The sequence below is a fragment of the Notolabrus celidotus genome, chromosome 18 (assembly GCF_009762535.1).
Source record: "Notolabrus celidotus isolate fNotCel1 chromosome 18, fNotCel1.pri, whole genome shotgun sequence".
Lineage (NCBI taxonomy): Eukaryota > Metazoa > Chordata > Actinopteri > Labriformes > Labridae > Notolabrus > Notolabrus celidotus.
In genome coordinates, this window is record NC_048289.1 from 16,074,364 (window position 1) to 16,087,494 (window position 13,131).

The 13,131-nt window shown below is 41.1% G+C and overlaps 2 protein-coding genes across 2 annotated transcripts; both read right to left on the minus strand.

The window, feature by feature from the left end:
* Positions 1–3,340: 3,340 nt before the first annotated feature.
* Positions 3,341–6,553, minus strand: LOC117830006 (homeodomain-interacting protein kinase 1-like). The gene is made up of 9 exons (XM_034707881.1): positions 6,383–6,553; positions 5,720–5,913; positions 5,384–5,575; positions 5,086–5,267; positions 4,865–4,988; positions 4,668–4,787; positions 4,486–4,578; positions 4,226–4,386; positions 3,341–4,015 (listed from the first exon to the last, which is right to left on the minus strand). Exons 1-9 carry the CDS (start codon positions 6,390–6,392, stop codon positions 3,391–3,393), a joined length of 1,701 nt encoding a protein of 566 aa, XP_034563772.1. The 5' UTR covers positions 6,393–6,553; the 3' UTR covers positions 3,341–3,390.
* Positions 6,554–9,935: 3,382 nt separating this feature from the next.
* LOC117830007 (homeodomain-interacting protein kinase 1-like) lies at positions 9,936–13,131 on the minus strand. Its single transcript, XM_034707882.1, has 9 exons — positions 12,976–13,131; positions 12,313–12,506; positions 11,977–12,168; positions 11,679–11,860; positions 11,458–11,581; positions 11,261–11,380; positions 11,079–11,171; positions 10,819–10,979; positions 9,936–10,609 (listed from the first exon to the last, which is right to left on the minus strand). The coding sequence occupies exons 1-9, from the start codon at positions 12,983–12,985 to the stop codon at positions 9,988–9,990; spliced, it is 1,698 nt and encodes a 565-aa protein (XP_034563773.1). The 5' UTR covers positions 12,986–13,131; the 3' UTR covers positions 9,936–9,987.

The following is a 13,131-nucleotide window of genomic DNA, read 5'->3' on the forward strand; positions in this document are numbered from 1 at the left end:
TGACATTTTCACCAAATTTAAAGCTCCAGTGATACATTTTTATCTGCTTGTGAAACAGACTGACATTAAAGGGTCACTTTCAGTCCCCACAGTCTCTCTGACTCCTCAGACAAATCCATGGAGATATTTTTAATGAGGAAATATTGCCCTCTGTCGTTCTGTCTGAACTGCCACAGGGTAATCTGTTAAAGCTAACTAGCTTGCAGGCTAATTAAATGAATGTTTGTATTTTAACTTCAAAACCTCATCAGCTGGCATCCAGAGCGGATCAGCGGCGTCAGTAGCCAGTGAACCTGGTCTCGAGCACGTTGATCTAATGTTTACATGTTGGCTGAATATACACGGCTGCTCACAGACCAGCGTTACTTCAACCCTCTGAATTTGATCCAGAATCTGATCCTGACGGAGAGGCACCTGCAGCAGGACCTTTCTGAACAATTGGTCACAGATTTAGTATTTCTTGTTGTTTTATTTGTCAGTATGTAGACGTGTGTCTTGGTACACAGCTATGAACATGTAGCTATGTGGCTATGCTAACTAGCACTAGCACTTTTCCATGAAAAATAAAGATCATCCACTAGATCTTCAAATCTGCAGACGTGGGGAGTAAAACCGACCTTTGTGTTTATTAAGACAGCCTACAACTAGCATGCTTCCCTCCTAAGCTCCTTGTTAGCACACGTGTGTGCAGGTAATGAAAAACGGAGGAGGAGTTGAGTTGTATCTTATACAGTCTATGGGCTGAGCAAGCTCCGAGCTCTGACTTCCGTTACAGACCAGATGTCGTTACGATGTATGAAAAACACTGAAAACTGAAACAGCTCATTTCAGCACACATTTACAGAAAGGTGGAGAAATCAGAACAGGGGCAGAATGGATTTTTTTCTTTTCGGGGGGTTTGTAGACATGCCAGGGACACATATTTCAGGTAGAGAACCATTAAAAAGTCGATTTTGCATGATATGTCACGTTTAAGATCCGGAGAGGGAAAGAGCTGCACCCAAGTCCTTCACAGAGTGCAATAGTAGCCTTTGGAGTACTGTGGACTGTGCCAGTGTTGTGCCGAGAAACGCCTGCCTGCTGAGAATTGCATCCCCTCGCGGGAACGCGCACCACTCAAAGTGGAGAGGTCCACGACAATGTACAGTTTAAATCCGATACAATTCTTGTTTGTTCGGCTAAACAGTGATGAGTAATGACCCGAAAGTAAAGTTTATATCTATTTGTGTCATTTATGTTGAATAGACCTTGTAGAATAAGCCTTTTATTAGCTTAAACGTTTGACTGAAATGTGATATCCTCTTCAATGCGGAAAACGCAAAACTTTGTAGGATCGATTTAATTTAATTGTGCTACTATAGTGTTCTGTGGCATTTGAGCCGACTGTATCATTGAGCATATATCAACACTGAGAAAAAACAACAAACAAGTGCAAATAAAATCCAGATGTTAATTTTAAAAGTTGCAGTTTGGACATTGTTTGTTTTGATAATGTTTTAATGATGTTTTAATGATGAATGTTTTATTATTCCCTGTAAATTGACCTCAGGTGACTTGAAAGGTGCCTCCAAATAAAATGTATTATTATCATTGTTATTATTATCATTATTATTATTGTTATTATTATTATTATTATTATTATTATTATTATAAATATTCAGCTATAGAAACAATAAAACTCATATTTTTGTAAATAATGAATCCACAAAGTCCAAAATGTGAGCTGGAAGCAGTTTGTGACTCTACAAAATATCAGACACTAAATTTGTGGGTGGATGCATATTTCGGCAATACTGATTTGTCTGCCTAAATATGCATCCACTCGTTATTCATTTACAGAGACAATAACAACTCATATTTTTCACACAATGAAATAATGGCTTTTAACCAAGCGGCAACCTCCGGCCAATGGGTGACGTCACTAAGGCTATGTCCATTTAGTGTACAGTCTATGCTTACGACCCATTTCTGTGTTGAAGTCCCCTTAACATTGATGTAAAAATAATATATTCTAAAAGAAGAAATTGTCTTCATATTTGTACAGCAAATGTCCATAGCGCACATATATCCAACTTAAACCCTGTCTTCTGTTCAACTCTGGCAGTACATGGATTTTACAAACTGATGATACATTTTACACCAATCCGCTGATCACATCCAAACTGTGGGGGGTGTCTTTATCACGTATCATGGATCAGATGTGATCCAAAACACCACTACTTGATACAGTCCGTTTGACCAGAACTGGGTTTGAGGAGACAATGCTAGCATTTAAAAAAATAATACTGTTCGCCAATATTTGCCCCTTGTTTAACTTGCTCACAGTTGGGCTGCCATTCACAGTTTTAACCACACATCCCATTCAACATAAAACTCTTCTAACAATTAGGGGTGAGTTGGTCAGAACCTCACGATACGATACGCATCACAATACTTTGGTCACGATATGATAGTATCACGATATATCACAATATTGCGATATTCTACACAGTAAACTAAGAAAAAATAGGAATGGTGTAAATCACACAATATTACTCAAAATTGAAAGGACAAATTAAGTCAAAACTATTTGATTGAAAACAACTTTTCCATTTTATTGTTTTTGAAATACTGAAGTCGTATTTTAGTTACAACTCGACTTAAATATGAATTTTTTTTTTTTTTTTACAAAAAATCGATATTAAGAGTTGAAATATCGATATCGTATCGGAGGTCAAAGATATATTGCTGTATCGATATTTTTTCACAGCTCTACTAACAATGCCTAACTATTACAATCCATGTGTCAAACACACATTTGAAATCAGACAAACAAGCTAGCTAGCACTTCAACTTTAGCAACTGAGCCAAATGGGCTTACCAATTTAACATTTTTTTTAACTTTTTTAAACAAGATTAGAGATTAGTCAAACCTGATAAAAACTACAGAAAGCAGCAAGCATTGACTCATATTTTTATGTAGAGATCAACTGGTTTCAGTATGATACAGTAATGAGAAAAACATGGTGTAAAAATTCAATAAAAGAAAGTATGGCCATGCATTGGTCCAGTATCAATAAATACATTCTCTGATTATAATGTCATTGACTTATCTGTAGTGTCCCTCAATCATTCTATGGTATTTTTATGTCCTGAAACATGGGAAAATCCAGTGAAAATCATTGTTTACCAGACTAGTAACATGTCGTGTTTAGTTGCTTTTTTTCTTCCTGTGTAAATAAGATAAATCAATTCAAATCAGACCTCATAACCTCTCATCATTTTTATTTCCTTTCTGTCAGCATAAACCTCAGGTTTTGTATTTCTCTTTAATGCAAGAAAGAAATCCCAAGGCACTGTATTGTAATGCTTTCATTTTTATTTGCTATATTTACAGAGTTCAATGACACCTTACAAGGATCGAATCCTCGTTCTGGCACGGTCAACAAAAGCTGCGATTCTCCTGAAGACTCGGGAGAACCACTTTGGCCTCTTCTTTTTGCCACCAGAAGGAGCTGTGGTCTCGGCAGGGGGGTCAGCTAGTGCAGCTTCATCTTCTGGTTTCTCGCTGTCAGAGCAGAGAGGTGGCTCCTCTTCAGGTGAGCTGGGCTCTGGTTTTTCTGCCTGTGACTCTTTAAATTGAGCCCAGTTAGAGGACCAGGGGTCTTCATAGTCCCAGGAGAGGTGACATGTTATTTCTCCCTCTGAAAGCTGGGACTCCGTGTCCCTGTGAGAGGAGGGTTTTTCTCCATCAGAGGGCCAGGAATCCTCATAGTCCCAGTAGAGGGGACAGGGTGTTTCTCCTTCTGAAAGCTGGGACTCTGTGTCCCCGTCACTGGAGCCTTCTGCAGCCCAGAGAGGAGGTGGATCTCCACCCGAATGCCAGGAGTCTGAATCATGGCGGGGGTCAGTGGCTGCTGCCCTGTTGGGGGACCCAGTTGTGGGACCATCCTCAGTGGAGAAGGGTGTCCTGTCTGCGCCACAGGACCCAGGATGTTGGCAGATACTCATCATGATGACTTGTGAGTAATTCCGGCTAGATGGAGTTAAAACAACAATCAATCAATCATCCAGCATCTTGTGTTATCTACCAAACAAACACAAGCCTCTCTCACACTCATGGAAACCCTCCTGATTCTAAACAGGCAAGGTTCAGGTCTGAGCAGCACGCTCCTGCAGGTATCCAGGCCTGAATGACCCTAAATGATCTTAGTGCATGTGTGCTAGTGGTTTCTCAGTCACTTACTAGTCTGGGTGCTGGGTCAGGTGGGCCATTTTGATAAATTGATGCTGCAGAGCTTGACGGGGCGTGAATCTTTGGGACCCATCAAGGTGCAGCAGACCTTTCATGAGGTCCACAAAAGCCATCCTATCATCAGTTTCTGCAGGGCCCTCATCTGGATAAAACTGGATATGGAACAGATTCAGGTGCGTTAGACTTCACAGAGACAGATCAGTGACTCATGTTTATTCAGTCTGCACTCAGTGAGCACAGAGAGTACCTACATTCACCAGAGCATCCAGAGAGCTCAGCAGATCGATGCAGCTGTGATGATCTTCAGCTTTATAACCGTTCACAGCTGCATACTCCTCAGGAGTCTAAATGAAGAAAATACATGAGAGTTATTTAAAAGAGTTCAACTGAAGTCTTTCACTAACTCGAACAAAGAAGAGCGTGGTTACTCTACCAGAAGTCTCCATTTTGGACCGCCAGCAGCCTCCTCCTCGGTGAAAAAGAAGCGAGTGAACCTGCCAGCACGGAGCTGATGGTCCTCGGGCTGACCCAGAACCTCCACCATGCACCTCATCTGCAGTCAGAACAAACACAGTCACATCACCTGAAATCCTGTGCAAGACTCTGAACTGTTTAAGGAAGCACACATACCGATTGATAGTCACAATTGACTGGGAAGAGGTTATCGGCAAGGAAGAGGAAGGCTAGGACGCAGCCTACTCCCCAAACATCTATAGCCTCTGTGATGTTCAGGCCGAGGGCAACCTCTGGAGCCCTGAAGAGGAGGACAAGAACCACAACATGTCATTTTATGGACAGTCCTTGAGAAACAAGAGGACAACAAGGGGGTTTACATGAAAGACTAAACCTACTTGTATCCGAGAGGTTGGATCTCCATCCCAGGCTTGACTTTGGAGGCTGGGATGGCCTCGCCGAAGTCTATTAGCTTGACCCTGAGGGCCTGGTCCAGCTCATTGATTACCATGATGTTATCAGGTTTTATGTCGGTATGCAATATGCCAAGAGTATTTAGTGCGTCCAAGGCCACAAAGAGCTGCAGAGACCACACAGAAAGGTTCAGTTTTATATTCACGGCTGTGGACGGTCTGCCCTGATCTGTGGGAGCAGATACAGCAGATGATACAGGCTCTGTACAACAATGTTAACTACCTGCTTTGCAATTGGCCTTATCTCATTCAGGAACATGGATTCATAATCCCGGTGGGAGAGCAGGTCGTATAGATTTGTTTGGAGCATCTCGAATGCGAGGCAGGTTCGTCCCATGTGGGTGAACTGCTCAAAAAACTTCACCAAATTGGTGGCATCTGGATTTAGCACTGAGAGGACCTTTAAGATGGTAACCTGAGGAGACAGAACAACAGTTTGTGTACTGTTGGCCTTCTTATGGAGCAGTATAATGGAGTCTGTATTATGTAGTGATGAGCAGATTAATCTATTGGGTTAGGGTTAGGGTTAGTAAGAATCAAAAGAAGTCTGAGAGTTTACCTCTTTCTCAGTGTCCAGCATCAAACCAGGGCCCTTTTTCAGGATCTTGACGGCGACGGCCTCTTTGGTTTGGAGGTTTTGGCACCTGGCCACTTGACCGAAGCACCCCTCGCCGATGAACTCTAGTACGGAGTACTCTGCCTGGCTGCAACAAAGGGTCTGACCGGCCTGGATGTCAGGCTCTGTTACAGTAACTGAAGAGAGATCATGTGACGTCAGTGTGTGAGCGATGGAGACATTGTCAAGTTAAGAAACAAAGTATGAACCTTTTAAAAAGAGCGGAGATCGCATCAGTACTTTAGTCATTTCAAAAACTGAGCAAGTTCAATATAATCTCACTCTTCAGTCGAGACAGTTTCTTTACATTGTATAGTTTGTGCTGATTTATTTCGAGAAGATGCGTTAGATATTTGAACATCCTGAAAACGGTTTCTAAGAATAATTCACCAAACGACCAACGACTAAAATCCTGCAGTTGAAAGCACTGCTACAAAAAACATCTTAGTTTATGTTGCATCTCAATATTAGTCAATTCAATTTAATTCAAATTTGCTTTATTGGCATGAACAAACACATGTTATTGCCAAATAATAGCAATATTAGTCTTTAAATGCACCTTTAAACATCACGTTAAAGCACAATCATGCTGTATTTGAGTCTTACCAGTGGACATTTCTCCAGTCACTTCTCAGTTTAAGGTCCAAAGACTGAAAATGAACCTTGACGTTAGAATCTTTGAAAATTCACAATAAATCGCTCTCTCTCAACAACAAACACAGCTCTCCTCTCCTTTAAAACTCTCCACACTCAGAGTAAATCTACCGGACTCCTATTTATAAGATTTCTGCCTCATTATGATGTAAACAATGAAGTGCCCACACCTCTGTTCTGTCATAATGACACTTTAGAACTCAGAGGTTAAAAAATCTGCAGCAGAAACATGTTTTTATTCAAACTGTCTCCTGATTTAAAAAGTTTTTACAGATTATTCAATGTGTCCAAAATCACCTGCTACTATAAAGAGGGTTTGCTTTAGTGCTGTCTGAATTACGTGTTCATCTCCTTCAATGCTTGGTGTAAAGTGTGCAACATATGGTCACTAGCCCAAACAACAAATACCCACATAAAATCTAACTCTATGTGAGTGAAAGAAACAGAAAAGTGAATATTTTATGACATTTTCACCAAATTTAAAGCTCCAGTGATACATTTTTATCTGCTTGTGAAACAGACTGACATTAAAGGGTCACTTTCAGTCCCCACAGTCTCTCTGACTCCTCAGACAAATCAATGGAGATATTTTTAATGAGGAAATATTGCCCTCTGTCGTTCTGTCTGAACCGCCACAGGGTAATCTGTTAAAGCTAACTAGCTTGCAGGCTAATTAAATGAATGTTTGTATTTTAACTTCAAAACCTCATCAGCTGGCATCCAGAGCGGATCAGCGGCGTCAGTAGCCAGTGAACCGGGTCTCGAGCACGTTGATCTAATGTTTACATGTTGGCTGAATATACACGGCTGCTCACAGACCAGCGTTACTTCAACCCTCTGAATTTGATCCAGAATCTGATCCTGATGGAGAGGCGCCTGCAGCAGGACCTTTCTGAAGGATTGGTCACAGATTTAGTATTTCTTGTTGTTTTATTTGTCAGTATGTAGACGTGTGTCTTGGTACACTGCTATGAACATGTAGCTATGTGGCTATGCTAACTAGTACTAGCACTTTTCCATGAAAAATAAAAATCATCCACTAGATCTTCAAATCTGCAGACGTGGGGAGTAAAACCGACCTTTGTGTTTATTAAGACAGCCTACAACTAGCATGCCTCCCTCCTAAGCTCCTTGTTAGCACACATTTGTGCAGGTAATGAAAAACGGAGGAGGAGTTGAGTTGTATCTTATACAGTCTATGGGCTGAGCAAGCTCCGAGCTCTGACTTCCGTTACAGACCAGATGTCGTTATGAGGTATGAAAAACACTGAAAACTGAAACAGCTCATTTCAGCACACATTTACAGAAAGGTGGAGAAATCAGAACAGGGGCAGAATGGATTTTTTTCATTTTCGGGGGGTTTGTATGTTGAATAGACCTTGTAGAATAAGCCTTTTATTAGCTTAAACGTTTGACTGAAATGTGATATCCTCTTCAATGCGGAAAACGCAAAACTTTGTAGGATCGATTTAATTTAATTGTGCTACTATAGTGTTCTGTGGCATTTGAGCCGACTGTATCATTGAGCATATATCAACACTGAGAAAAACAACAAACAAGTGCAAATAAAATCCAGATGTTAATTTTAAAAGTTGCAGTTTGGACATTGTTTGTTTTGATAATGTTTTAATGATGTTTTAATGATGAATGTTTTATTATTCCCTGTAAATTGACCTCAGGTGACTTGAAAGGTGCCTCCAAATAAAATGTATTATTATCATTGTTATTATTATCATTATTGTTATTATTATCATTATTATTATTATTATTATTATTATTTTTAATATTGTTGGGCAGCCTGTGTCGTGTATTATCCAGAAATATTCAGCTATAGAAACAATAAAACTCATATTTTTGTAAATAATGAATCCACAAAGTCCAAAATGTGAGCTGGAAGCAGTTTGTGACTCTACAAAAGATCAGACACTAACTTTGTGGGTGGATGCATATTTCGGCAATACTGATTTGTCTGCCTAAATATGCATCCACTCGTTATTCATTTACAGAGACAATAACAACTCATATTTTTCACACAATGAAATAATGGCTTTTAACCAAGCGGCAACCTCCGGCCAATGGGTGACGTCACTAAAGCTATGTCCATTTAGTGTACAGTCTATGCTTACGACCCATTTCTGTGTTGAAGTCCCCTTAACATTGATGTAAAAATAATATATTCTAAAAGAAGAAATTGTCTTCATATTTGTACAGCAAATGTCCATAGCGCACATATATCCAACTTAAACCCTGTCTTCTGTTCAACTCTGGCAGTACATGGATTTTACAAACTGATGATACATTTTACACCAATCCGCTGATCACATCCAAACTGTGGGGGGTGTCTTTATCACGTATCATGGATCAGATGTGATCCCAAACACCACTACTTGATACAGTCCGTTTGACCAGGAACTGGGTTTGAGGAGACAATGCTAGCATTTAAAAAAATAATACTGTTCGCCAATATTTGCCCCTTGTTTAACTTGCTCACAGTTGGGCTGCCATTCATAGTTTTAACCACACATCCCATTCAACATAAAATCTTCTAACAATTAGGGGTGAGTTGGTCAGAACCTCACGATACGATACGCATCACAATACTTTGGTCACGATATGATAGTATCACGATATATCACAATATTGCGATATTCTACACAGTAAACTAAGAAAAAATAGGAATGGTGTAAATCACACAATATTACTCAAAATTGAAAGGACAAATTAAGTCAAAACTATTTGATTGAAAACAACTTTTCCATTTTATTGTTTTTGAAATACTGAAGTCGTATTTTAGTTACAACTCGACTTAAATATGAATTTTTTTTATTTTTTTACAAAAAATCGATATTAAGAGTTGAAATATCGATATCGTATCGGAGGTCAAAGATATATTGCTGTATCGATATTTTTTCACAGCTCTACTAACAATGCCTAACTATTACAATCCATGTGTCAAACACACATTTGAAATCAGACAAACAAGCTAGCTAGCACTTCAACTTTAGCAACTGAGCCAAATGGGCTTACCAATTTAACATTTTTTTTAACTTTTTTAAACAAGATTAGAGATTAGTCAAACCTGATAAAAACTACAGAAAGCAGCAAGCATTGACTCATATTTTTATGTAGAGATCAACTGGTTTCAGTATGATACAGTAATGAGAAAAACATGGTGTAAAAATTCAATAAAAGAAAGTATGGCCATGCATTGGTCCAGTATCAATAAATACATTCTCTGATTATAATGTCATTGACTTATCTGTAGTGTCCCTCAATCATTCTATGGTATTTTTATGTCCTGAAACATGGGAAAATCCAGTGAAAATCATTGTTTACCAGACTAGTAACATGTCGTGTTTAGTTGCTTTTTTTCTTCCTGTGTAAATAAGATAAATCAATTCAAATCAGACCTCATAACCTCTCATCATTTTTATTTCCTTTCTGTCAGCATAAACCTCAGGTTTTGTATTTCTCTTTAATGCAAGAAAGAAATCCCAAGGCACTGTATTGTAATGCTTTCATTTTTATTTGCTATATTTACAGAGTTCAATGACACCCTACAAGGATCGAATCCTCGTTCTGGCACGGTCAACAAAAGCTGCGATTCTCCTGAAGACTCGGGAGAACCACTTTGGCCTCTTCTTTTTGCCACCAGAAGGAGCTGTGGTCTCGGCAGGGGGGTCAGCTAGTGCAGCTTCATCTTCTGGTTTCTCGCTGTCAGAGCAGAGAGGTGGCTCCTCTTCAGGTGAGCTGGGCTCTGGTTTTTCTGCCTGTGACTCTTTAAATTGAGCCCAGTTAGAGGACCAGGGGTCTTCATAGTCCCAGGAGAGGTGACATGTTATTTCTCCCTCTGAAAGCTGGGACTCCGTGTCCCTGTGAGAGGAGGGTTTTTCTCCATCAGAGGGCCAGGAATCCTCATAGTCCCAGTAGAGGGGACAGGGTGTTTCTCCTTCTGAAAGCTGGGACTCTGTGTCCCCGTCACTGGAGCCTTCTGCAGCCCAGAGAGGAGGTGGATCTCCACCCGAATGCCAGGAGTCTGAATCATGGCGGGGGTCAGTGGCTGCTGCCCTGTTGGGGGACCCAGTTGTGGGACCATCCTCAGTGGAGAAGGGTGTCCTGTCTGCGCCACATGACCCAGGATGTTGGCAGATACTCATCATGACTTGTGAGTAATTCCGGCTAGATGGAGTTAAACAACAATCAATCAATCATCCAGCATCTTGTGTTATCTACCAAACAAACACAAGCCTCTCTCACACTCATGGAAACCCTCCTGATTCTAAACAGGTGAGGTTCAGGTCTGAGCAGCACGCTCCTGCAGGTATCCAGGCCTGAATGACCCTAAATGATCTTAGTGCATGTGTGCTAGTGGTTTCTCAGTCACTTACTAGTCTGGGTGCTGGGTCAGGTGGGCCATTTTGATAAATTGATGCTGCAGAGCTTGATGGGGCGTGAATCTTTGGGACCCATCAAGGTGCAGCAGACCTTTCATGAGGTCCACAAAAGCCCTCCTATCATCAGTTTCTGCAGGGCCCTCATCTGGATAAAACTGGATATGGAACAGATTCAGGTGCGTTAGACTTCACAGAGACAGATCAGTGACTCATGTTTATTCAGTCTGCACTCAGTGAGCACAGAGAGTACCTACATTCACCAGAGCATCCAGAGAGCTCAGCAGATCGATGCAGCTGTGATGATCTTCAGCTTTATAGCCGTTCACAGCTGCGTACTCCTCAGGAGTCTAAATGAAGAAAATACATGAGAGTTATTTAAAAGAGTTCAACTGAAGTCTTTCACTAACTCGAACAAAGAAGAGCGTTGTTACTCTACCAGAAGTCTCCATTTTGGACCGCCAGCAGCCTCCTCCTCGGTGAAAAAGAAGCGAGTGAACCTGCCAGCACGGAGCTGATGGTCCTCGGGCTGACCCAGAACCTCCACCATGCACCTCATCTGCAGTCAGAACAAACACAGTCACATCACCTGAAATCCTGTGCAAGACTCTGAACTGTTTAAGGAAGCACACATACCGATTGATAGTCACAATTGACTGGGAAGAGGTTATCGGCGAGGAAGAGGAACGCTAGGACGCAGCCTACTCCCCAAACATCTATAGCCTCTGTGATGTTCAGGCCGAGGGCAACCTCTGGAGCCCTGAAGAGGAGGACAAGAACCACAACATGTCATTTTACGGACAGTCCTTGAGAAACAAGAGGACAACAAGGGGGTTTACATGAAAGACTAAACCTACTTGTATCCGAGAGGTTGGATCTCCATCCCAGGCTTGACTTTGGAGGCTGGGATGGCCTCGCCGAAGTCTATTAGCTTGACCCTGAGGGCCTGGTCCAGCTCATTGATTACCATGATGTTATCAGGTTTTATGTCGGTATGCAATATGCCAAGAGTATTTAGTGCGTCCAAGGCCACAAAGAGCTGCAGAGACCACACAGAAAGGTTCAGTTTTATATTCACGGCTGTGGACGGTCTGCCCTGATCTGTGGGAGCAGATACAGCAGATGATACAGGCTCTGTACAACAATGTTAACTACCTGCTTTGCAATTGGCCTTATCTCATTCAGGAACATGGATTCATAATCCCGGTGGGAGAGCAGGTCGTATAGATTTGTTTGGAGCATCTCGAATGCGAGGCAGGTTCGTCCCATGTGGGTGAACTGCTCAAAAAACTTCACCAAATTGGTGGCATCTGGATTTAGCACTGAGAGGACCTTTAAGATGGTAACCTGAGGAGACAGAACAACAGTTTGTGTACTGTTGGCCTTCTTATGGAGCAGTATAATGGAGTCTGTAATATGTAGTGATGAGCAGATTAATCTATTGGGTTAGGGTTAGGGTTAGTAAGAATCAAAAGAAGTCTGAGAGTTTACCTCTTTCTCAGTGTCCAGCATCAAACCAGGGCCCTTTTTCAGGATCTTGACGGCGACGGCCTCTTTGGTTTGGAGGTTTTGGCACCTGGCCACTTGACCGAAGCACCCCTCGCCGATGAACTCTAGTACGGAGTACTCTGCCTGGCCGCCACAAAGGGTCTGACCGGCCTGGATGTCAGGCTCTGTTACAGTAACTGAAGAGAGATCATGTGACGTCAGTGTGTGAGCGTCGGAGACATTGTCAAGTTAAGAAACAAAGTATGAACCTTTTAAAAAGAGCGGAGATCGCATCAGTACTTTAGTCATTTCAAAAACTGAGCAAGTTCAATATAATCTCACTCTTCAGTTGAGACAGTTTCTTTACATTGTATAGTTTGTGCTGATTTATTTCGAGAAGATGCGTTAGATATTTGAACATCCTGAAAACGGTTTCTAAGAATAATTCACCAAACGACCAACGACTAAAATCCTGCAGTTGAAAGCACTGCTACAAAAAACATCTTAGTTTATGTTGCATCTCAATATTAGTCAATTCAATTTAATTCAAATTTGCTTTATTGGCATGAACAAAAACATGTTATTGCCAAATAATAGCAATGTTAGTCTTTAAATGCACCTTTAAACATCACGTTAAAGCACAATCATGCTGTATTTGAGTCTTACCAGTGGACATTTCTCCAGTCACTTCTCAGTTTAAGGTCCAAAGACTGAAAATGAACCTTGACGTTAGAATCTTTGAAAATTCACAATAAATCGCTCTCTCTCAACAACAAACACAGCTCTCCTCTCCTTTAAAACTCTCCACACTCAGAGTAAATC